The sequence below is a fragment of the Acanthopagrus latus genome, chromosome 13, assembly GCF_904848185.1.
Source record: "Acanthopagrus latus isolate v.2019 chromosome 13, fAcaLat1.1, whole genome shotgun sequence".
Lineage (NCBI taxonomy): Eukaryota > Metazoa > Chordata > Actinopteri > Spariformes > Sparidae > Acanthopagrus > Acanthopagrus latus.
Genome location: NC_051051.1, coordinates 9,034,880 through 9,060,155, shown reverse-complemented (window position 1 = coordinate 9,060,155; position 25,276 = coordinate 9,034,880). Strand labels below are relative to the sequence as shown.

The 25,276-nt window shown below is 44.2% G+C and overlaps 1 protein-coding gene across 2 annotated transcripts; it reads right to left on the bottom strand.

The window, feature by feature from the left end:
- Nucleotides 1-1,146: 1,146 nt before the first annotated feature.
- Nucleotides 1,147-24,040, bottom strand: cxxc5a (CXXC finger protein 5a). Of its 2 annotated transcripts, XM_037120814.1 has the most exons (4): nucleotides 23,867-24,040; nucleotides 23,652-23,717; nucleotides 13,857-14,844; nucleotides 1,147-2,329 (listed from the first exon to the last, which is right to left on the bottom strand). In XM_037120814.1, the coding sequence occupies exons 3-4, from the start codon at nucleotides 14,637-14,639 to the stop codon at nucleotides 2,285-2,287; spliced, it is 828 nt and encodes a 275-aa protein (XP_036976709.1). In that variant the 5' UTR covers nucleotides 14,640-14,844; nucleotides 23,652-23,717; nucleotides 23,867-24,040; the 3' UTR covers nucleotides 1,147-2,284. The 2 variants fall into 2 exon arrangements, with proteins under 2 accessions (XP_036976709.1, XP_036976710.1); XM_037120815.1 differs by having other exon boundaries at nucleotides 1,328-2,326; nucleotides 23,652-24,036.
- Nucleotides 24,041-25,276: the final 1,236 nt, after the last annotated feature.

Genomic DNA, 25,276 nt, shown 5'->3' with positions numbered 1-25,276 from the left:
TACTTTTTCTTCTGTGCCGAGGTGACAGCCATGTTGGCGCTGGTGACGGACATTGAGCGAGATGACGTAGATCCCAAAGCAGTTTCACACAAGACGAAGAGGTCTTTTGGGGGTTTCTGTGACAATCCATGACTTTGTCGACTTGCAAAAAATTAGCTTTTCAACTGACAAACATTAAATGTGACACAGTGATTAATCACTACAATGATGACACCTCAAATGGGTTGAGTTGTCTCTATAGTCTGGTCAAATTCCCAAAACAGCAGGATGTACGTCACTGATTGTAGTTGTAATCAAATGTACCTGCTGCGATGATAACCTAGTTCCCCTCAGGGATCTATCTATCTATCTATCTATCTATCTATCTATCTATCTATCTATCTATCTATCTGTCTATCTGTCTATCTATCTGTCTATCTATCAATGCAATGTCGGATGAAGTCAGATGTCCCGGTTGCACACTTTGTGAGGGAGGCTGCAGTACAAACTCAAAGTAAAGAAAGAAAAAGTACACAAGTAATACATTGGAATGCAGCCCCAACACTGTTTGGGTGTGTTCATCACTTTTTAGTGTCCCCTTGGAAACAGCTTCCGTCGTAAGATGTCTTCTCTTAATTTGCTCATGTTTTCTCAAGTTTGCAGTGTGTCGAGCTCTCAGAAACCAGTGTGCTTGCAGAGTGCGTAGTTCTGACAACAAATATTACCTATTAATGATTTTCTGCTTGTGTTTTCCAACTGTAAATGTCGTAGAGTAGGCGGAGTGTCACGACGATCTTGAAGAGGAGGGTTTTTTTTTTTTTTTCAGGAGGTTTCATGCATTTTTTAAGAAACACCGCAAGCAAATGTGTTCTTACTCAAACATCTTTTAAAAATCATTTTTTGGTTACATTTTTAGCATAGCAAGGCTCCATCAGTCAGTCAGAATGATCCCAGTCGAACCAACATCACGGTCTGATTCACTTTCAGTGACTTCTGGTTTCGGTTGGAATCGATGATATTTCCCTCCATCCTCTTAATTATTTGAAAAAAAAAAAAAGGGGGATTTTTTTTTTTTAATTCATAAAAAAAACTTTTTTTCTCAAACCGGCTGTTTTTAGAAAAAAGAACATGCAAAATAGAGGAGTAGACAAACATCAGAACTGTACATTTTGACACGAATACATGCATTCCTTTTTATTCACAAAACCAGTCCAATTTTCTAAACGAATACAAAGATTGGTTATTTTTAAAAGCTGTAGCTACCCAGCAACATAACAAAAAAAAAATCATGAAAATAGAACAAAATAAACAAACAAATAAAAAAAACCAAAAAAAAAACAATGTAATCTTGTCTCAGTGCGTTCAGTAGGGTAGACTCAGAGCAAGTGCTGTCTCTTAATGCTATTGCCCTGAGCATTATTGGCACATGCTCAGTCGGGCCACAGTAACATAAGGCTGCCAGTTTCACTAAAGGAGCAGTTTGGAAATGCAGAGGAGGGCTGATTGAGGAGATTACAGTAGAGACGGCTCTGGCGAACAGCGTCTTCAACCCCAGCGAAGGGTCTCTGGAGCTCTGCCCAATAACGTGACTGTTCCGTGGCGTCACGGTCCTTTTTTTTTTTTTTTTCCGACGATGACCACCGATCTGTCCGGGAAGGAAAAAAAAACCCATCCTCCTTTCAAACGTAATGAATCATAAAAGTAGACGAGGGTTGTTGTTTTTTTGTTTTGTTTTTTGCTTTTTTTTTTTTAAGTAACATGATGGTGAAGAATTACAATAATGTTTGCCATTAGCCACTAGTTTTGAAATATAGCTGTAAATTTACATTCTCTACACAAGTACTGTATCTTTCCACACATGAACAACATTAACACCAAACACAGAAATTAGTTGATTGTCCACACTCAGTCCGTCATTTCTGTTTCTGGCAATGAACAGTTCCGTGTTTAAGCGACAGAAAAAAACCTGCTGGAAAAAGGACAAAAGGTACCAAAATGGAAACATAGAAAAGGGAATGAAAATTGCCATAGATGCTTTTCTTTACGCTTCATTTTTGGTTCAAGGAATAAGTAGGTGCATCCATTACCCGATTGATTTTTTTTTTCTTTTTTTTTACCTGTTGCTGTTGTTCTGTTGTTTCGTTTTTCGTTGTTTTTTTTTTCTCTATCTTTTTTTTTTTTTTTTAAGTGTTGCTTGTTTTGTTTTATTAGCCAGTGTCTGTTTTTTGTTTTTTTCCGGAGACAATCCAGGAGTTGGCATTGCACTTGATGGCAGAGCTTTGGGTAGGGAGGTGGAGGAGGAGTCCTACTGGAACCACCGGAACGCCGCTCCTGTAGGAAGCATCACCTTCTTGGAGAAACGGAAGACAGGGAGGGAGGGAAGGGGGGGAGGACGGGAGAGAGAGAGAGAGAGAAGAGGTGGTTGGAGTTGTTAATGAAAAGCAGCACATTTTTCTAAGTGTTTGCAAATATAATCCAAATCGGCTGCTTTCGCCGAGAAGCTACGATTTCTTCACACCTTTGCAGAGACGCAAAGACTTGTTGTTGCCTTTTTTTTCCCACATTTTCTGTTCTGCCTTCAATTTCAGGCTGTGGCTAATGATCACTGTCATTAGCAATTAATCTATAAATCGATGCGTTTTTTTTTCTTCTTTTTAGTTCATCGCTTCACGTACAAAACGTTAAAGCAAAAATGTGGCGAAGAAAGGACAAGCAAGCGTGAGTTCATTCATCCATTTAGTCTCTAATAGTGACGTGAAAGCCTTTACGGTTGTGCCACACATCAAGACGTCTTCTTCCGGAGAGATTTCATAAAAGATGGCAGAAAAAGTGCCAAAATTGCAGTGTCGGTGCTGCATCCATTATCATTCTGCTCCCCTTTTCAACATTACCAGTAAATGTTAATTAGCTATGAACTGGGGAGAAAAATACTTCACAAAGAACATTTTCCTGCATGTTACTCAACACGTTAGCTGATGTCATAAATCAAACAGCATTTTGAAAATTCTGTTTGCGTCTTGTTTTTGTTGAGTTTTTAGGGGCGTTTTTTGGCTCTCATTAAAGACACCACAGTTTTGATCAGTTTGGATCTTCAAGCGGTTAAAAAAAAAGTGGCTGATGGAGGGGCGGGGCACTCGCAAACAGAGGGGGCCACTGGGATGACTAACAATCATATCAAGGGGCCACGGCACCCCATCGGGTGCTGTCACTTGCCCTTTTCAACCAGAAAACTGCAACAGGCAGCCCGCCATTGGTTGCTGATAGAGGCTGATAGGGAATCGATCTAATGCTGATGGGGTCGTTATTCTATAGCCGTTACATTGTGCAATCAATGTAGTGGTTACAGCAAAAGACACGGTGAGGCAGCATTATACAACAGACAGAAGCAGAAGATCATCAAATTTAAAAGGTGGAACCAGTGAATGTTTAGTATTTTCTCTCGACAAATGACTTAAATGTTTCATGTCCAGCAACTAATCAATTAAAACAGCTAAACTCAATTCCACCCCTTTATCCTTTAATGAGTAGTATGTGAGAAATGTCTACACCCCCTCCTCTCCCCTCAGCACCGCCACAGGAGCGGGCTTCAGTCCTGGCTTCACACAAAACCCGATATGCCACATTTATTATTTAACCACCACACGCATGGCTCTCCCACACCATCACCAGTGATTATGCCGCTCCCCTCCGCCCTCCCTCGCCGTGGCTATCCGTGTGTCTGATTGCACCGAGCAGGATCGGCTCACATGCAATGCGGCTGCAGGGGCTCAGCGGCGGCCTGCCGGTCAGGAGATAGAGGGCCGCCACCGCTCCCCGGAGCTGCAAGCACGGCTGGCGTCCTGCAAAGTGCAACTCGATTTTTGCAGCGGTGCCTGGAGCGAGGCAGGAGGAGCTCGGCAAACATTTATGCACCCACACACACTCTCACACCAAACCAATATGTATTCAAGTACAGTCACACACCTCCACACACGGTGGCACGTTAACAGACACTCACAATACACCCCCGAAATCACACCAAACAGCGAGACTGTTAAAATAAAAATTCGCATACAGATTCAGATACACTTTTTTTTTTTTTTTTTTCCAGCAGTTATCGACAGCAGAAGGTTTAATCAGGAATCATCATGCTGTGAGTGCAAATACAAATACACACACTCGGGCATACCATCCCAACTATCTGATGGGAAAGGAAACAGGGAGATCTGCATATTTGTATTGCTTTTTAAAAAAATAAAAAGTTTACAGCTCTGACTAAAGTCGCATGAAAAAAATGTTGCATCACGTGAACACAATCAGACTCATTTCTGTGCGTCTCTCCAGCACAGCGGTGAAATTATGAGTTTTTCAACAAAGGCAGCTCGGAGGCGAATGGCCCATTAGCCGCGAGAAGTTTGTTTGAAACCAAAAACAATAGCAGCCCTAATTACTTTTCAGACCCACTTAAACCATTCCTCTACCACTGAATCAGCGGCACGGTGCTCTTTTGAACGCCATTGTTCATATCTGGACATGAAACTGAGTGGCGGCAGGGTTCGTGCTCCGCAGGTTTCATTCACTCTCATTTTGAAAGTTAACTCCCGCTGACACAAATGAAACATTTTTGCTCGGGTAAAAAGACTTCAAACAAGGTAATTACTCCGGTGATCTCAGCCAAATATAGCCCACACTGTGCTTTATTTGTTAAATTGACTCAATCAGGAATAATCTGACAGCATAGACACTGAATGCCACGGCGCTGCTCATTGCCCACATATGCATGTGCCAGTTCACATCAAACTCTCACATCTATTCCTCAAAGATGGAGCTAATGTTTTTCGATGGGTGTTTCTGGCACTGCTTTTCCTCCTTCTCTGAACTCACTAATAAATACACACAGACCGAAGCTTTACTGTATGCACACGTGGTTCTTTTTGGCTTATATGAATATTAATTGCGAACCACAAACCTAGAGGTTAACAGGCGACGTGTTGCCAACGCATTTTCATGGTCTGTGTGTTATGAATCGTGAGCCCGTCATCCATCTCTGATGACCTTTCTGCTGCAGCAGCACTCAGCTGTTAGGAAGACAGTCAGAGGACAGCAACATCTGGCGCTGCCACAGATGTCAAAAACCTGGTAAGGGCCGGACCGACCATGACGTAATGCGTGGGAGGGAAAAAAAAAAAAAGAAAAAAGAAACAACACGTCCCCCTCGAATGGAGCCGTAAATGCTGTTTTTCCTCATTATCAAACATGAGCAATCAATGAAAAAATGGCAGCAGTTCAGGAATAGAAAAACCCTTCCTGATTGCACAGGTTCAAACAGATGGGATGTGTGGGCGTGAAGTGGCCAATCACTAAAATCGATGGATGTGTTTTTTTTTTTTTTTCAAACAAGGCGAGCACATTTGTCTTAGTATAGCACAATTTGTGTGCAACATACCAGGAAAGTAGAAGAAGGAAGCATCCCTCATTTTTTTCCAGACTAACAGCTCCTTAAATGAGCTATAACCACCCCGACTTACGGCGCCCCTTCACAGTACATTACATGTTGTTATGTGTTACTGATGGAAAGGTCACCGCCGAGCAGTCTTGCTATTGTTTCCGCGGCTTCATCATCAACAGTTGCTGTTACATTACATTGTGAGAATTCCCTCGTGGACACCCACATGAGAAAACACAAACCGACACAATGAGCGCAAAGAGTCTCCACACGCAGCGGGCGCATGTGGGATGTGAGCGCTGTCTGCCGCTCGCAAGGAGCAAGAGAAGTTAACTTTTGAAACAAACTGAATCAAAACACCGATGACCTCCAGCTGGCATAAACGCTCGCTGTCTGTCTGGCTGAATGTGAAGCATCTCCCTCAGCCATTTGATTCATATGCAGATGTATTGGCCAACATGTACATCTCAACGCCGGGGCAGCAATATTAACATACACAATCTCATTTATTAGTTCAACCCATGAGTGATGCGGTTAATTATACATGCGCTGGTTTACTGTTTTGAACGGGACTGCAACCAATGATTATAATTATAGTAGCTGATTCACTTTTTGGTGATCAGCTCATCGTTACAGCTTTGGTTGTAAATACGCCGGACCCGATGCCATTAAATGACTGTATTTACATATTGACAGTATTAGCGAGTGGTGGACTGCATGTACTTAAACTGCATTTTGAAGTAGCTTGCTGGCGGTTCAGCTGCATTCATCGTTGCATAGTGATTTAAGTAGTTAAACAGTTTTTCTGTGTGGTAAACAAATGAAACTACAATTTTTGGGCCATCAAAGGAAGCAGGGAACCATTGCTTCTCGAGTAGCCTTTCTTTTAAGCCCAGTAGGCAAAGTAAAATGCTGGCAGTAAATGTTTCATGCTTCCATGTTTTGGCAGGTGGAGGGGATGGTGGTGGAGATATTGGCGAGAAGGCTGCCAAGCCAGTGACCACTGTTCAGGCCTGTGTTTTAACATTTGTAAGAGTGACACCATTGGATATTTTCATGGAGACCTCAGAAAAATCTACGGCCATCTTTGCGTCAACAAACACTTTTGACAAGTCACCAGGACACTTCTAGCCATGTTTGTGGGCAACAGAACCAGGTAAACCAAAACATGTTGTTTCCCTAAACCCAACCGGATGGTTTCTGTGTTGAAACCTAACTTGACCATAAGCAGACCATTGTCACAATATAACATTTGAAATGGAGCTAAACAATCTTTAAGAAATGAATAAGACAAGTTTCAACATATCAGAGGTTTGTAGGAACATATATTGCCAGCATTTATTCTGGGTATTTTCCTTCGGTCGACACACACTAAAAAACAGTCCTCTACTAACTTGCACGCAATTAAAGAGCACGATCTAAAATGTCCCTTTTTAATTCCTTAAGTGATTTGGATGATAACGTTAACTTGACTGTAACTCGGCAACGGGAACAGTTGCTTATCCCTAAATAAATGTATTGAATTTTGTAAGACGTCTGCATCCATACCTGCATTTTATTTTTTGAGAACCCTAGCTACAGAAGTCATAAACTGTACATTTATCCAAATTAGATTTCTCTCTCGTGAAGCTTTGCTGATGTTCCACTCCAGTGGAACATCAGCAAAGTAATTGGTAGCCTGAAAGCGATGATTTCAAAGTAGCTCCCCCTGCACTGCAGCCACTGACATGTTGCTATATGTATCGCAGATGTCTGAAAAACAACTTTTACACGACCTAAGTCATCTCTCACTGGTCGAGCAATAACCTGATCTCTGTCTCTCTTTGAGTAAAGGGCCGTTTTCTTAATCCAGACGCCACCTCGGCAGCCTCCTCTCACTTTCTGTCTGCCTTAGCCTTCTCTGCCCGCTCCAACTTGTCCCTCTGTCTGCCCAGCAACTTGCCCACACATCCATGTGTCTCGGAGTCAGTCTGCATGCCTGTCAGTTTGCATGAGCCTCTTGTGTCCTTGCTGTCTGGTGTACGGTGTCTGGGAGGCGGGAAAGACCACGAGGGAATATACCGCTCCCATATCAAACGTCTGATACTGGCAAAGAGGCCCCCAATGGACGACGCTAGTATGCTCAGGTGTCTGATGACAAAGAAGCAGGGGTCCGTGACACAAACAGTGGTTTTCATTACAAAATATATTATTCAATAAGCAGACAAAAGGCAAAAACTCACCTCCTGTTTTAGCTATTTTCTACCCACCTCCCCGGTACAGTACATCCTAAGGCGTACAGTGACATACAAGTAAAAACAAGGTACACTACAACTTCCTAACCCCGAGTCTCCTTCTTCTCTCAGTGCTGAACAGCATCGCTGAGACTGACACCACTGGAGGGTATTCAGACATCGAGCAGAAAGGAACTGCCTTCCCACTTACTTCTCTCAAATGTAGCATTCCCAGAATAAATCCAGACATCTTCAGCCAGTGAGCTATGAGGTGGCAAAGGCCTCAGCATGCTAACTCCCCCTCACTTGCCAATTTTACGCTCCTCTTTGAGCTGCCATGAGCTTTCAATGGAAACCGTCAACACCCTTAAAATAAGCACACTGCTGCTGGACTGCACTTGTGTACCAACGCGTGTACGCTCGCAGGCTCGTGCACGCGCGCACGCCGACAGCCACGTTCGACGCGAATGCTGAGAAAAACAAAGTCCATCTGAAACCATCTGAAAAGCCAACTGCAAGACACATGTTAAGTAAGACGTCATGCCCCTTCAGAGATCGCGAAGACAAGGATGTGCCGATCCGTCTTTGATTGGAGGGGAGTGTGACACTCGGGGGCTGTCTGAGCTGCAGCTGAGGCTCGCCGCCGCGCTTACAACATCGCCTGCACAGGTGCTGCACAAGTCGACCTGAATATGCATTAAAGGGGAGCAGGGTATTTTTTTCTGACAGAAGCCTCGTTCAAAGACAATGAACGCCGGCATTACATCATCTACTCATTATTGACATTTGGGATTTACTGCTGACTCTCTCCTCCTCCTGACGCAGCACATCCTCCATGAATCTCACCCTCTGACATTTAGCTTGTCCTGATGACATCACGCTCACCGACAGCGCGGCCCAGGCTGTATTCTCTGATCTAATCACCTGCTGAACAAGAGCTGTTGACTTAATAACAGAGCCATTTGAGACAACTACTAGACTGCTAATGGGAAATGTATGAGTGCATGAGGACAAATAAAAAGGCAGGCGAAATTGAAAGTGTTGTAGTACTGTCAGGGCCGCGTACGAGGGGAAAAGTTGATGCTGTTGTGCCGTAGAAAATCACATCTGGGGCAAAGCAGCAACAGGTTGCAGACCTCTGTGATCATTTCCTGATTAAATGAGAATAACGGTCTCATTTGGAGGTAAAAGGGCTCCACGTAGTTTTGGAGAAGAAATTCAGACTCTGAATCTTAATATTTACAATATCACTGAGGTAATAATACAAACTATTTTCCATAACTGAATAAACAAGCTGTTCTCAGAGCAAAATAAGGTCCCCAGAACACTGTTTGAAGCTAGGGAATGGCAGGGTCCGCCACATATAAACAAAGTGAAACAGTATGCAATTGCGTTGTCCTTTAAGGTCGGTTTGTTTAGTTGGTCTTGTTCACTTGTTTAGGCATAAAAAAAAACAACCTTTTGCCTCAGATTAAAATGGAGTTTCACAAAACCACACAGTGCACCTTTAAAGGGGCAGATCACCCTCAAAATCAAAAATACATATTTGTCCTCCTACCTGTCGTACAATTTATCCTTGCGGATTGTTTTGGTGAGAGTCGCCGGGTTTTGGCGACATCCGCTTTATCTTGGATGTAACAGAGCTAGGCGGCACTCGGCTTGTGGCGCTCAAAGCGCCAAAAAAAATACATTTGAAAAAACAAACTCTCCAGCAATGTCCCTTTCCAGAAATCCTGACCTGGTTACTCAAGATAATCCACAGACCTTGTTGTGAGCATGAGGGGACTATTTTTTTCTTCTTACCTCTCACAACAAGGCCTGTGGATTATCTTGGTTCACCTCATTGTGAGCCATTGCTTGCACCACAAGCCAAGTGCTGTGCTCCAGAGAAGGCAGACATCTCTACGGCCTGTATCTGCGATGCACACCAAAACAATAAAGATGGATTAACTGCACCACAGGCGAGAGGAAGTTTTTTGGTTGAACTTTCCCTGTGAAACCCCATTTACTATCTTTGATTTTGGCTGCTTTAAGTCATTCTCAAACTATGAAATTGATAGTGTGAAGATGAACTGCATCATACGACAAATATGTCCAAAATGTGCTTTAAGGAACATGAATCGTTTATTAGGAGACATCAGAGGAATATTCCAAGGATTATTGTGCCGCAAAGATTTTTTTCAGCCGGAGGGTTGTCACATGATCGAGGCCACGGTTTGATTCATGCACCCTGTGTGGGTAGATGTGCAGAAGCGGCGCACCTTGGCACAAATGTTTCTCGCCTCTCCCATTGCGCTCCCATGCCAAAGACCGTCAGCGCGCCTTCGACACTGAAAGAGACACTTTCAGCTCTCTAAAATAGACTTGTTCACATTGATGTCACATTGCATCTGCATGAGGCACCTGTTGTTTTTTGGTAATGAAGGAGACCCCGACCATTTATGTGTTCACATTTCCGTTTGATGAAATTTGCCGAGTTTAGCGCAGCATAATCCGCATTTTGACAAAGTGAAAAACACTCAAAATTGATGCCGAGTCTGACGGAGTAGTTTGGGAAATATTTAAATCTGAGAGCTGTTTACTGCGCCGATGTTATGCACACACCACCAGGAATAACGTAGAGAAGCGTGGCCCTGCTCAGCAAGCACCAACTTTTCAAAAACACTGATATTATCCTTTAATAATATTCATTAGTCAAACTGTATAAGTAAATTAAGTCTCAAGCAGAGATTAGCCTTCTCATTTCTGGTCTGAAAAGGGAAATTACTTGACAGACACATTAAATAAATTAGGAGAAAAATGCGTGCGAGGTAATTACAGCACATACAATTACCGACGTCAATAATCAGACCGCTATTATACTTGGTACGTGGAGGCTTGGCAGGTTTATGGTACCCCGGAGTTTCTTTCAGACGAGGTGGCCACTGGCAACATCAGCAGACTGTGACGTTACGAGCAGCCTGATGACCTATATCAACATCAACATTCATGAATATTCAAGCACCCTCGGGTTTGGCATCACTGGTGCGAACGACTGGTATTAGGCTAACTGCCATGACAACATCAAATGCAAGTCATAAATTAGAATTAAATTCCTTTCTGTTGCAGACATTGTGCCGTGCCACCTACGTAGCGAGCTGACACATTTCACCGTTTTTCCCGAATCATCAGCGGAGACAAATGAAGCCTCTCATTAATTTGCAGCTGAACAACACGGCGCTGAAAAGCGGCGCGACAATATTCAGACACGTCAATTTTATTCTCAACTTGTGAGAAAGTCCTAGGGTTTTACAGTCAAGGTGGCTCGAGACTACAACATTAAATTAATTCTTCAGTTCCAGTGTCAGTGACCTGGTTCCTGAATGCTTTAACTTATACTGTAATACAAATGATATGCACTTTATATACTTTATATACAACCATGAGACCTCAAAAATTAGTCTGAAGTCTGGGGGTCATCCTATGGTGCCGAAATTTTTTCCTTTGTTTCCTGCATTCTGATAACTTTTAAAGAAAGGAAAAAACTAATCAAAAAATCTAAGTAGCCTACGCCGCAGTGCAATTTTCCTTTTTTTACTCTTACAGAACAATATGCCCCTAATATTCATCATCAGCTCTCATTCATTCATTCATTTTTTTCAGAGAGTTTGTTCACGTCACTGCCGTGCATTTACCGGCCTCTTAGTGGTGATTGATTTTGGTGCGACCCTTGTAATCAGCAGAAAATACAAAACGGGAAAGAGGTGCAGAAATCTGTTATAAATTGGGCAAAATACAGCAGAACTGTGACCTCAGGAGGAAACCAGGAGGACAATGAAAGTCGAGAGTCTGGCAGGATAATCGAGAGGACTGGCATGTATTTACTGTGTATTTATCACTGCAACCAACGAGTGTTTTCATCACTGATTATGTGCTCATCACAGTCATAATAATGGTGTGTCACAATAGTTGGCAATTAATTTCCTTTCGATTAGCTAATTGATTGATCGGCTGATCGTTGCAGCTCTGCATTTTTTTTTTTGTGTGTGTGTGCGTGTGTGTATTGCATTTTTGAATGCTCTTTTCTTTGTGTTCCACTCAGCCATTGGCTTCCATTTGTTTGTGGTGAGCACTGCCAAAGTACAAATAATTGTTTTGTGATCGTACACGGAATTTTCACAGGAGTGTGTGCTTACAACTCAATGCAAGCTTGACTCTGACGATTACATCAGACATGATCTTCGCAAGCCAATAAGCCCTCCACATTAAACAACAAAACATTTGCTTTCTCCAAACGATGTGGCGCTCCCTGACGCGACGCCTCTATTGACAGGAGGACGTTATCTGCCTGTGCCTTCAAAAACTGCAAGAAATTACTGTTGAAAAATAATGAATCCGTTTCATGACATGGTAGTGATTACAATGGCAGGTTTAGTCACAATAGCAGTTTTGGTTTTGGTTCGAGTGGCTTAATGGTTTGAGTTAAAATCACCACCTCATAAAACATTGCACGATACGGTTGGGGAAAGATGGTAGTCACAGTTAAGAGAAAATCTGCTTTTTTCTCAGCCAAGCAATCTATCTCTACCTCCTACCTGTACAGGAACGCTCTAGAATATTGTCACCTAATTTGCTCCTAGTGTCAAGTCCCGAATCCTACAGCTGCTGGAGGGCTTTGTCAAGTGCATGTAAAGGTTTTGTCGTTCGGGGGGTCAATTAATTATATTCAGGCCCACTTACAGCATGACTTGTAGTAAATGGGCTGAAAAAAAAATGCAGAAATGTTGATATGGCCCTTAAGCCTTTCTATGCACAAACATGTGAATATGAGTAGTCATTTTATCACGTTGCTCGTTTGAGTTCAGGAACCCGCAACTTAAAGATGTGAAGAGAAAACAGAATTGAACCTGTGGCAAAAACATGGTTGTGTCCAGTCCAATTTAAAGCTCCATAGACATCTATTCGCTGAGCTGTCACACTGTACTGTGTTTGCATCACTCAAAAATTCTCCAATAACCAACTTTCCCTTTAAGGAGCCCTTCACTGCGGATGGCCAAAGTCAGCACATGGGCATGGAACAACCAACATTTCAGCCTACAAACTAGGGGCCAAGCTGTCACCCTCAATCAACATCACAAAGAGAAAGAAGTAAAGCCATTAGCAGCTTGAAGCGCAGATCCCGTTTGTGTCAATTAGACCAGAGGCCTCCTCACTGGTTCATGTTCACACTGTGTTGCATATTTATCAATTGATTACGTAATCCCAAAGTGACACTATTACCCATTGATCACAAAAAGTTTATTTCCTTTGAGATAGAACATCTGCCGGAATTGATTCATGATTGGTCGCTCTGTCATCACAGCCGGGGTTAGTTAGGCTGCAGAGTGTGACGGAGGTAGCAGACAGGAAGTTTGTGGAGGGCCATTTAGTCGAGCAGGAGTGTCACCGGAGAGAAGGACAGCGGCAGCAAAAAAGCGGGTCGGCACATGTGCCACACTGACACCTGGTGCTCCAGATGACAGCTCTGTGGCCAGATGGACCTTGTTACGCGCACACACACACACACACACACACACACACAAACATACCCACGCATGTACACACATCTACACACAAACGCACGCCATACACATATCCACAATTACTGCCACTCTGCCTCGACATACATTTTTACATCGCTGCACGATTACAGCATATGCACAAGAGATCGTGAGGAGGAGGTACATGTGATCTGCTGAAGGGAACACATGCACACACACAAAAAAAACGTAGACATTTTGTTTCAGCGAGTGAATTAGCCTCCCAATTGAAAAGATTGGGGGTTTTCACAGTTCTGGTGGACAGATTAAAGAGACCCCATGGTGCATGCTTACCCTACACATACCCACACCACCTGTCATTTCCCTGCTTGCGGAGCAGCATCCCACCAAAAAGCCCCCCTGTACTACTGCCCTTAGAGGGAAATAACATTTCATGCACGGACCAAAAGATCTTATTTGTCCTTTTAGGTGTAAAGCTTAAAAAAAACAGTTTGACATTTTTGCAGATCTCTCTGGTATTTATTAAACACTTTTCCAGTCCTTTGCTGTCGACAAACTCCAGATTTAAGATCCTAAAAAGACACACCTATAGCTTATTTGTCCGGTTTCTCTCCTGGGGGTAGCAGCACTGAAGGCTCGTTACAACACTTCAAATCAAAACCCTCATGTTTTGGGAGTGACCCACTAAGCAATGACAGGTAATAACCACCACCTTCTTACCTCCAGAGCAGCAGAGGGCTTCTTCTTCAGTTCCTCACATTTGCGAAACTTGCAGATCTGGTGGCCCGTTTTGCGATTCCGGCAGCTGCTGCATTGCTCGCAGTTAATCCGCCGTCGGCAGGGTGGGCACATGCCGCAACGTTTTCGCTTCTTTTTACCGGAGTTGATAGCAGAGGCCAGCTCGCTTTGCGCCGGGTACTCGGCCAGGCCGGCCATGTGTAGCGCGCTGTCCGCCAGAAACACTCCAGCCGGCGTCATGATGAAAAGCCCCGGGTTGAAGGGGAAACCACCCCCTACTCCATATGGGAAGTCAACGGGACCACCTACGGCGTCCGTGACAGACGTACCCTCCAAATCGCTAGCCCCCGAGCTTGCGTCTCCACCGCCAACTCCCACTCCCATGCCCCCAGGCAGGAGCATGTGCTCCATACCGGCCCGCTTTAACAGTGCTGCTGCCTGGGCAAAGTGCAGCAGGCCATTCTGTCCCTCCAGAACCTGTTCTAGGGTCCGGTCCAACTTGGCTGCCGTCAGTGCTGAGACAGTGGGCTGGGGCTGCGGGGGTGGCTGAGGCTTGGCCGATTGGCTCTTAGTCTCATTGTTGTTCGTGTGTCCATTGGTGGTGGCAGAGGAGACTGCTGTGTACTGGGAGAGGGTACGGGAGTTCTTAAGGCTCTTACTGAGGGGCTCACTGATGATGCCACTGCGGTTCCGGCGCTCTATAACAGGAGAGTCCGGTTTGCAGCTACTCCGCTCCTGGTCCTCTGTCCGGCCCCCCTCCGACATGGTCCAGAGCGTACGTGCCTGGGTTGGGGATGAGGGTGGAAAGGGGGCAGGGGTGAGCGAGGAAGGGGTCTCGGTCCGTTCTGTTCCCCCGGAGAGAGTGGTGCCTCACCTCGACGGACAAATCAACCGACCAACAACAGGCAGGCCCCAGAGCCTTCTGCCCGCACTACAGCTCAGCCCTCATCCACGGTCTTCCATCTGGAAACTTTAAACAGGGAGAGAAGAGAGGTCAATGACTGATCACTGATCACAAAATTCAGCAATCAAGATAATTTTTTCCAGTTTTGTTTTTTGTTGTTGTCAAATCAAGGCTTTTGTCTTTGTTCTTTGGTGTCTTGGGCTCAACAGAAACAGACTGAACACAGCACCTTTTAAGTTGATATGGGAAGGTGTTTACATATCCGGCAGGTATGGAGCAGCTGTACGATTTCAAGACATGTTTCAGGCCATCTCATAAACCTATGTAAGTCCAATATTCCCTGCAAGTCTTTAAGCTCTGGTTTTGGTCCCCACCAGTGGCTGAGCCAAATATCAGGCTCTTTAGCTGCTAAATTCCCCACTATGTTCCCCAGCTAGTCATTCACCAGTGTTTGGTGCTGTGTATGAAGCACACAGTGGGTTTTTAGAACTTCTCTGCTTTTCAGCGTAAAACAATGCTATGATAGTGGCTGTTGCAGGCCAGACAGCTACAGCATTAGGTCAAATTTATTCAGATACAACAAAACCGGTATCTCGATCCAGGGTGGAAAATGTTCTTATGTTGGTATTGTACATGTAAAATTATCAAACTATTGGGTTGAACACCAAAAGACAATACCTGTATTCAGATAGATTCTACCAAAGAAAAACAAAAACTTTGATTATTGCTCTAACTCTTCACACATCGACCTATAAATCAAATTGACTGGTGAGGAAACACCTGCTTCCCTGGAGCTTCTGGTTGGCAAAGAAAAAGTTATTGGGAAGCTCAGGCAGTCATGAGGGTGAAATAGTGTTTTGGTAAACTGAACAGTGTTCTGACTGAGAAAGTATTTGTTTTATATCCTCAACTAAAATACTCCGAATCCTAACGCCTGCTACAGGCATATGCACATTTCACACTTCACACTTAAATATTCAAAAATAGAAACATGGGATTTTGTGAGCAAGATTATCATAAACAGTAACATAGTTTTTGGTGGAAGCTACTTTATACAGAAGTCCATGTCCTCATCTGTTACCTTATTACCCATGAGGTAACTGTACCCAGGTGGACCCTGGACCTCTGTGACATCTCACTCTGCTGCATCCATGTGATTACTACTATATTTTTAAAGTGAAGTTTTATCATTGTTGAAATCTATTCGTCTGTATTTATCTGTAAAACTGTCTATTTCAAACACACTAAACACCAATTTGAGACCAATCTTATTTGGAAATCAACTGCATTGCCCTGACTGCAGTGTAGCAATGTTGCTCGTATTGACGAACAATTACATGCCCATTGATCTGAGTGTATTCTCTTGATATGCAATAAGCAATATCAGACTTTCCCACACAACAATCTGAGAAGCTGCTGAAAATGTAGCCAAAATATCCCAGAGACAGAACAAAGGAAGTTGATTTTTGGATTATTTTGACTGCTGTAATTTGCCTACGTCAAACTTGTCCCAGAATTTTTTTTTTGTTTGTTTTTATTCTATTAGTTTTAAAAAGCAAACCTGTTGAGCAATGTAATTAGACAAACGCTTGATCAAAACCGAGTGGTGGGGCTTATGAAGGGGGTTCACAAGGTTAGTAATGGGAGACTCTCCGCTGGACAGAGATGCATGCGCTCACGGGCGTTTTAGCGTAAGATTCCTGTGACTGCTCATCTATGAAAAGAAAAAAAACTATGCCGCTATTCTCCTGACCTGTCCGTGTTCACAAACAAGCCTACCACCTCCCACAGAAAAGCTGAGGAAATGGCCGGGCCAGTCCTTATAAGGGAAACAAAGGGAAAGGGAGGGGAAGAGGATGGTGGTGGGGGGGGTGTCTGTGCAGTGTGTGGAAATTGGAAGGCCAGAATTAGTGGGAGGTAAAGCTTCAAAGGCAAGAGCACAGCCCCCACATTCTCACCAGCTCAGGGGGATGTGGCGCCAGCGAACCAGAGCCAGCTCCGCAGCCCCTCAGCCCTATAGTTTCAGTTTTCTCCGTCTACAGCACTGACCAGGGTCCGGTTTCCTGAAACCATCTCAAACCAACTGCGTCTCTGCTCAGCTGTGGTCGGACGCATAATGACTCTGCAGAGTGATGCATGGGGGGACTTGAAAAATGATGTACTTAGTGGTCAGTCATGAGTATAATGTTGTCAAAGGAGAATTTTATTCAGAGTTGATTTTATAGTACCTACTTGTACGACAAAACTATGTTTTTGATTTATCATAGCCTGGGAGAATATCCGGCTCTGATCCAACCGCTTCATCGATGCTCTAAATACAGTAAATGTGCGAAAAGGACTTCAAGTATTCCACCTAATTAATCAACTGGCATGTTATCAATAGCTAAAATAAATTAGTCTTCAAGTTGGCTACGAACTGCAAACAGTTTCAGAAATATCGCCGATCGTCCGTAACATAAAAAGGTTTTTTTTTAAAAAAAAAAAAAGGTAAGTCCTTTAAATGCTCTGAAAGTGTTGATGATCTTGATAGTACCGATGTGACACAATACTTTCTTATGTCGCTGACATGCTTTGCATCAGTGCCAGAGCACCTACTGTGCATGAAGATAATGCAGTCACACACACACACACACACACACACACAAACACACACACTCTTTGTTTCTTCGGTCAAATATTAATAATTTGGCAAAACACTGGGATTTTCAGGTAAGTTCCAGTTTCATTTGTGCTGTACCTGTAAAGCAGATGTATGTGGTTCTACATAAACACACACAGAGTTTAACTATTTAATGACCAGTGGCTGTCCTGTGATGTTGAAATGTTTCCGATAAAAAGTCTGTGGACTGCAAAACTTCACCTGACTTCACATCGGCATGAGGGTGAGTTGATAATGACAACATTTTCATTTTTTGGGGTGAACTGTTTCTTTAGGTAATGCTTAGTCAGTGCATGACTCATGATGATTTAAGGCATGAATTAATGCAGTATGTATCATGAATTCATGTTGCTAACCATCAACAAATGGTGGAGACTTACTGTGTATATATGGTATTATGTAATCAGATCATCGAACATTAATAACTCCATACACTGACGTGCTTTAAGTAAGCTAGATTTCAGTAAATTACTAAGGGATGCTTTATAAAGGGTGAACTAATCACATAAAGTCATATTAATTATTAATAAACAACTCATCATGAGCCATACATTAGTTTTGCATTTCTTGAATATATGATTTGACCTCGTAATAAAGTGTAACCTTTCATCTTCCACGCACGGCAAACACAAAGAAACTCCACCAAACCCCTCTGAGACGATCGGCCCACGTACGCAGATTTGTATTTGACATGTGTACAGGTTGTCTTTTGGTCAAAGCCGGCATTGTTGCTTTGTTGCTCACACACTGTGTAGCAAATAAAAGCAGGCACCTATTTTAGCCTCACACTCACCCTCCTCCCGCCTTCCACCCCCCCCGCCACGACCTATCAGTCACACTGTTTCCATCATCATCAACCCTGAGTATGGCGTATAGTCTTTGGCTAATCACGCTCTTAACTTCCAGCGTCATGGCTCCTCGGATCCCTTCACCACATCATTTACAGCAGAGGTTTTTTTGTCCTCGCGTGAACTGTCTCTGAGCCACAACTGGCTCTGCTACAGAGGGTGTCAAAACCATACAGCTGAAACAAGATATTTAGTGTTAATTTGTCCTTTCAGCACGTTTACTCATTTTCCTGCGATGTTACAGACTTAATGCTGTGGTTCATATTAACGTCTTACACCTCGGCTTTCTGTGAATTGCCCCGACAAGAGCACTTTAACAGCTAGTCACATATTAAAGCTTGTGAGAGGCACATCATTTCTTGCACCTCGAGCTGTCTCAGCACAAAAATAGGTGTAAATTTCGGCTATGCTGGATGTTTCCCAGGGTCCTTCTTGGTTTTTTGCTTTTTTTTTTTTTTTTTGTTAATCTCTCCACGGACAAAAATGCTGCTGCACAGGATTAGCGGACGAAGATAAAGATCTGGATATAAATGGTCTGAATTATCAATACAGTCCGACGACTACGTGCGAGAAAGCCTCTCTCAGATCGACCAATGAGCTCAGCCGAGCACCTGCAATCACTAATGTAATTGGCGGCCTGTTGTTTTGGTAAATTCAAATCAGCAGCAGGAACAGTAATGGTGCATTAGTGAGACTTTTTTGTGTCTTTGACACTTGATCTTCTGCTTTGTTATTTATTTTTATTTATTTTAACACTTTTTTGTTAACACTACAACCTGAGTGCTGGACAATTACTTTAGTTTAGGGGGTCAATAAAAATCCTTTAGCTTGTAGCCGACAAAATATTGACCGGCCTGAGGAGGTATAACACAATGTTCCTGATGTGATTATAAATGCTGCGGCTCATTCAATAAAGACACTCGGTGGGAATCTCGACATTAATTTGAGCCCGTTTTGTTGAATCAGCGGCGCTCAGCAACTCTGTCACTTTGTGGACACTTTGTCAACAACAGCTGATCTACAGAGGCTGTGAATTTCAAAGCATAATGTTTCAAATGTGGTTAGCAGAATGGTGATATATGATATTAATATTCAAACAACTAATAGCTTATAATTGAGTCTGGGTTTCGCTATATACTGTAGCCGCTGCTCCACTTCCCCCATTGGCTATTTGACCACTCTGCCGGAAAGTAGTTTCACCCCGACCTGTGTAGATGTTTGTTTGCATCTAATCATTTACATGATATTAATGGGAAAGTTCAGCATTTATGCTCAGCTTTCAGCTTAGCATAGCATGAAGGCTAGAAACAAGGGGAAACTGTTAGCCTTCCTCTGTCCAAAAAGTAAAATGATCCACTGACCAGCAGCTCTGAAGCTATGGAGCTGAAGACCCTTCCACACATTATATAGACATCAGTCGGAAGAGCTTTATGTGTGAGCGAAAATGTCTGAATCAGCCTGCCAGCTATAGTACAAAGTCTGACTGAGACCATGTGTGATTACAGCAGAACATCATTGATATCAACTCAGAACCACACCACCTCTACAGATGAGATCCGTCCTCCTGAAGGCTCTACCCGGGGACCACCCTCCACCTAAACCAAACGGAGTAGGTGAGAGCGTGTCTGAGACTGACAGTTTCCTGCTGTGTGCTACGTTGGTCTGGAATTCATACGTGAGAGCGGCTTAATTAACACGTTATACCCTGTTTGTTTCATCCAGAAGCGTCATAACAAACAATTTGCCATTTAACAGGGAGTTATCCATCCATCACCTACAACCGCTTAACCTTTGCAGGTCCGCAATCAAGGCTGACATCAGGAATGAGGCATACTACACCCTGAGCAGAGGGTAAATAATCATTTACCCTCAGATTCACACCTACGGGCACTTTGGAGTCACAGATTAACCTGCGTGTCTTTGGACCGTGTGAACGCAACACAGACACAAGGAGAACATGCAAACTCCACACAACAGGTGCGAGGCGACAGTCCCGGCCACTGCGCCACAGAGTTACATTTAACATGAGGCGACGCGTTGAACTATTTCTTTGCCAGGACCAGATGTAGGTCAACCAAGTGATGTCTCCAGGAAGATACTGGTCCGAGATAATAACGGCGATTTTTTTATTTTTATTTTTTACCGGTCGCTAGCCCACAGTATCTTACCACTGAGCTCGCAGACATGTCAGCGGCATCAGTGTTCGCACGACATTCCCAGATAGGTTTTATTGAAAATGAAAAAACACAAGTTAAAAGTATTATGACTTAGAACACTTAAAATTAAAGGTAATCTGAAATAGGTTTTGTCTCCTGTGCACAGACAGGTCATGGACTAATCATCCATGAACAACTAAACTCAAACTGTGACGGAAGGACAGCAGGTGGAGGTCAAATGAAAGGTTTGAAAACACTACAAACATGGCTGTGAATGGGAGCTAATGGGAAGAGAATATTTTGAGCAGCCCTATTGCAACTGAAGCTGATGACAGTGAGGTGAACAAGGGCGCTAGCTTTTGGCTACAGCACCCGCTAACTTCAGTAGCAAAGGGTGCAAAGCAGTAAACAAAGCTGAACAGAGCAGGTTGTTGGTCCAGTCCGGTCGGTCGCGATGGAGGAACTTCGAGAGACAAATATCTTCTGAGTCGGTACACGGTCTAAAAAATCTAACAAACACTGCTTCAAGCCGTATTACAAGTGCCCGAAGCAAAGCTGGTCTTAACGTCTACACAGTGCGTCAAAAACGGTTCTAAAGCGGTTCAAAAACACATAAAACATGTCTGACATTCAGCGTATGAATCACTGGGTTGAAACCGTGCTCAGTATGGATTACACAGCACGTTTGCAGCAACACGGATGATAAGTACAGCCACGGCACTGCTGGATGAATGCTGTCAGCACAATGATACTTGTGCGAGCATGAACAGCTCGTTTAACATTCACATGCAGCTCTCAGCTTGTAATAACTTTTCACAGTTACCTCGTATGGACATTTTTCTTTTCCACTCAAGTGCCTGATTTCATACCAATTGTTGGGGTAGGATGCAAAAAAAAAAAAAAAAACACGTGTGTTGGAAAATAAACATCTGTCCACAATATAACAACAGCTGACTGATGGGTGAACAGTTGGTCGGTTAGGTCATTGACTAGTTTAATCAATAGGTGATGGAGGAAAGTATTTAGGGCCAGAGTGTGTTTAAAGTTCCCAGTGTTTTGGAGCTGTAGTCCTGTAATCCTACAATCTAAACATGATGAGCATAAAAAAATACCAGAAATTTGGGATCACATATGGACTTGGACCCAGAGTACGAGCTACAACCACCGATTAAAGGCAAACTTTGCCAACTTCTCTGTTCTGTGCTGTTTGCTGCCTCCAGTGATGTCACTCAATGGCTAGGTTGCATCGTGGGAAAAGTAGGCGACATGTTTTTTTTATAGCTTTCCTGTTTGACTTTGGACAATGTGAGGTCAAATGATCAAAATCGACACAGGAGAACCAGAGACACCGAGGTTTTTATTCCACGCATTTGTCTTCTCTTTTGAAAACCCGACATCTACATTACCCACATTGCAACTTAGCCTCTGAGTGACATCACTGCAGGGCAACTGATAAGCCTGCATGTTTCCCTCTGAAACCACAAGACACTTAACACTACTTTTTCACATACATACTCCACTCCAAGACCTGTAAACACACTTTAATTTGTCAAATTGGTGGAGTTACCCTTCAATTTAGTTTGAATTCATGGTTCAATCCTGATTTATTAAAAAAAAAAAAAAAAGTCCCAAATGTCCCAACTAAAAGCACAGACCTGCCTGTCATTGGACAATGAACTCTTGAATAACTTTCCTCCACTGACGTCACTGCGCGCGCAGGTGCCAGGTAATCTCTCAGTCAGCTTTTTAATGGTGGTGGTGGGGGGGGTCTATCTATCTTATCTATCTAATTTCCTGCAGGGGGTTATGAGGCGGAGCAGCTGACTGCACCTCTGGAGAGCACTTAATGCATTAGTCCAGGCGACGCACGATGCCAATACAGCGCCCCCAACCATCAGCACCACCCCCACCTCCACCGCCGGTGCAGACGCGCTGTCTCCGTACTCGTCTACACATCCTCCATTCCTCCCACCTCCTGTCGACTGACGCGCGCGCACGCACGGACGGACGGACGGACGCAGAGGAAGTTAAGAAGCCCGGTGACAATAATTAGACTCACGGCTTCATCCATTGTCCATAGCCTGCTGGGTCTCATTCCCCCTAATTAGGGCTATGCACACACACACACACACACACACACACACTATAAAAAAAGAAAAAAAAAAGTTCGGGGAGGAAAAACAAACCCGCCGCGCATACTGTGACTCCAAATTATTCGCAAACATATGGAGCACTTGGAGCTGAGACACTGGCGGTGGCGGATTGCAGAGGGGAGGGAGGCAGAGGAGAGGAGGGGGGGGGGCTGTAAATCTCCGGACTGCGCGGTGAAAGCTACCTGGCAACTTTCTAATGATGAGAGGGAGAGGAGGGGGGAGGGGGGGGGGGACACAGATGTAGAAGAATAAGAAGACATTTGGAATAATAAAGGGAGGCTCAGCCCTTCGTCTGTCTTTACGCGGGGTTTGGGAAGACTGATGATCTGTCCTGTGGTGCGTGTCTGTGTGTGTGTGTGTTTTTTTTAATGGTGCGAAATGAAAAAAAAAAAAAAAGTTTCGATCAGGGCAGGGTGACGATCGCGCCGTGTCTGTTGTCAGATGTAACGCGTGATCCGGCTCGAACGCGCGGCGATCGCGTCTTTCATTAACGGGAAGCGTCAAGTTTTAGTGCGCATCATTAACAGCTGATTCGCAATAAACCATCGGGGGCTGTCGCTTCAGCCGATCCGTATCAGCGCTCGCGGCGACTTGCCCATTAAATCAGGAGAGAGAGGGAGCGAGAGAGGGAGATGAGGAAGAAAAAAAAAGCTGAGGAAAAGATCGCCCGATCGCCACACACTGATCCAACCTTTGTCACGTATTTTCTTTTCCCCTTTTCAACAGTATAAGCGGATCAAAATAGCTGTCTTTTGTCTGGACTCGGTGATCTATGAGCAGGGGAGCCGATCTGCGGTACCAGCATATGGTCTGCAGTCGCGCATCGGCGGGGAAGAGCCCCGGTCTCACCCCGCTATAACTTGATCCTATATAGAAGATGACATCCCAACTTTCGGCAGACTTCAACAAAAGTATGAACCCCAACACCACCGAACACCACCACCCCATCACACACCTCCACCCCCCCTCCCTCCCTCCCTCAATCCCTCCTTCCCCCCCCTCCTGTCCATGTATCTGCATATTTGCAAACACTGGGCCCGTTTTTATTCGCACCTACCAAAGCGGATCCGAGCAGAGGGGAGGGCTCCCACAGTCCGAGCGGTCCGGCTCTCTCTCTCTCAGCCTGCCGTGCAGAATGGTGACAGAAGAAGAGAAAAAAAAAGAAAAAAGGGCAGGGGGGGAGAGAAAAAAGCTTATTCTCCGAGAACACAATCCTTGCAGAGTGTCTGCCTGTTAGTGACAAACGTGGAAAAGAAAAAAAAAAATATTCACCCTCAGTTAATTCGGGAAAAAGCGTACTTTCTCTGAGGCTGAACGCGTGGGTTCCCCCAGCTTTCTCGGTCCTCGCAATCCCACCTCTACATCCCCGCTTGCAGAGAGGAACATGCAAACACATTTCATAGATTTTTGGAGCTTCGCGGAAAAACCGAAGTGGACTTCTGCGCGGCGCGCGCGCTCCAGCTGAGGCAGTAATAATAAAGGCGCGAGGGAGGCCGTCGAGTTCAGTGTGACTTCAGGACAGCTGATGGAGGGGGGGGGGCGGGTGGTGTTTCACAATAAAACCGATGTGCGATGATGGAGGTGTTATTGTCTTCAATCACGTGGTTATTCAACTGACTCAAAATAACTTCCTGTCTTTTATTTTATTTTTTTTTCTTTCTCACTCGGGCTGAGTTGAGAGCAGTGATTTCCTGTCTTACGATTGGACATTTAAACGTGAAACGAAATTCAAAAAGCAAGCTTTATGAAATAAACACAGTGACGTGTGCGGTTTTTAAATGTGTTCCTGTTTTGATTCGGCACCTCTCAGCCACACTGGGTGAACTCAGTCCACCACCCCGTGCGTGTGTGTGTGTGTGTGTGTGTGTGTGTGTGTGTGTGTGTGTGTGTGTGTGTGTGTGTGTGTGTGTTTGTTTCTGGCGAGCGGAGAGGTTATCCACAATGCAAGGCGACAGACGTGAGTCTCATCCCCGCGCGTTGCTCCTCCTCCTCCTCCTCTCCCTCAGCCCTCAGAGTCCACTCCACCTCTTTCGGCCGGCCTGTCTGCTGGCAGGCGGCCAACCCAAGTGTGTGGAAATGACACCGCCAGGGCGGCAGAGATTTTCCTTCATTTCTCTCCTTCCCGATCGCAGACTGGCTGACATTGGCTAGAAAGTGGAGCAGCTCGTCAGGGACAATCAATGCGAATCGATCGAGCTGTGCGGTTGAGGCTCCAGAGCTGGAAAATATCGCGGCAGCTGAAAAGAGAGAGGGGGAGAGAGAGAGAGAGAGGAGGGAGAGGAGGGGGTGCTCGACCAACTCTGTCAGTAGCCAACCAACCTCCCTGCAAACAAATATGCTCTGGCTCTCATAAACATGACACTCACTTAGTAAATACTAAAGTTAAAAAGCCCCCCCAAAACGTGTCATTACGCACGGGAGCTGCGCGCCAAACAGCGGAGAAATCCACCCCAAAAACACCTAGGGTTTTTTTTGTTTGTTTTTTTTTTGACAGTGTGAAATCATTTAGAATAATGATTATTATAATATTTCACTTGTTTTTTAAGTTTTGCTCACTCGTCTCAAGAAACTTTTCTCACCAATCAGATTTTTAAGCTGGGAAAAAAAAAAAAAAAAAAACCTGGTTGCTATATTTCATAGCTTCACAAGGGCTGTGTTATGACTGAGTGATTAGGCAGAGCG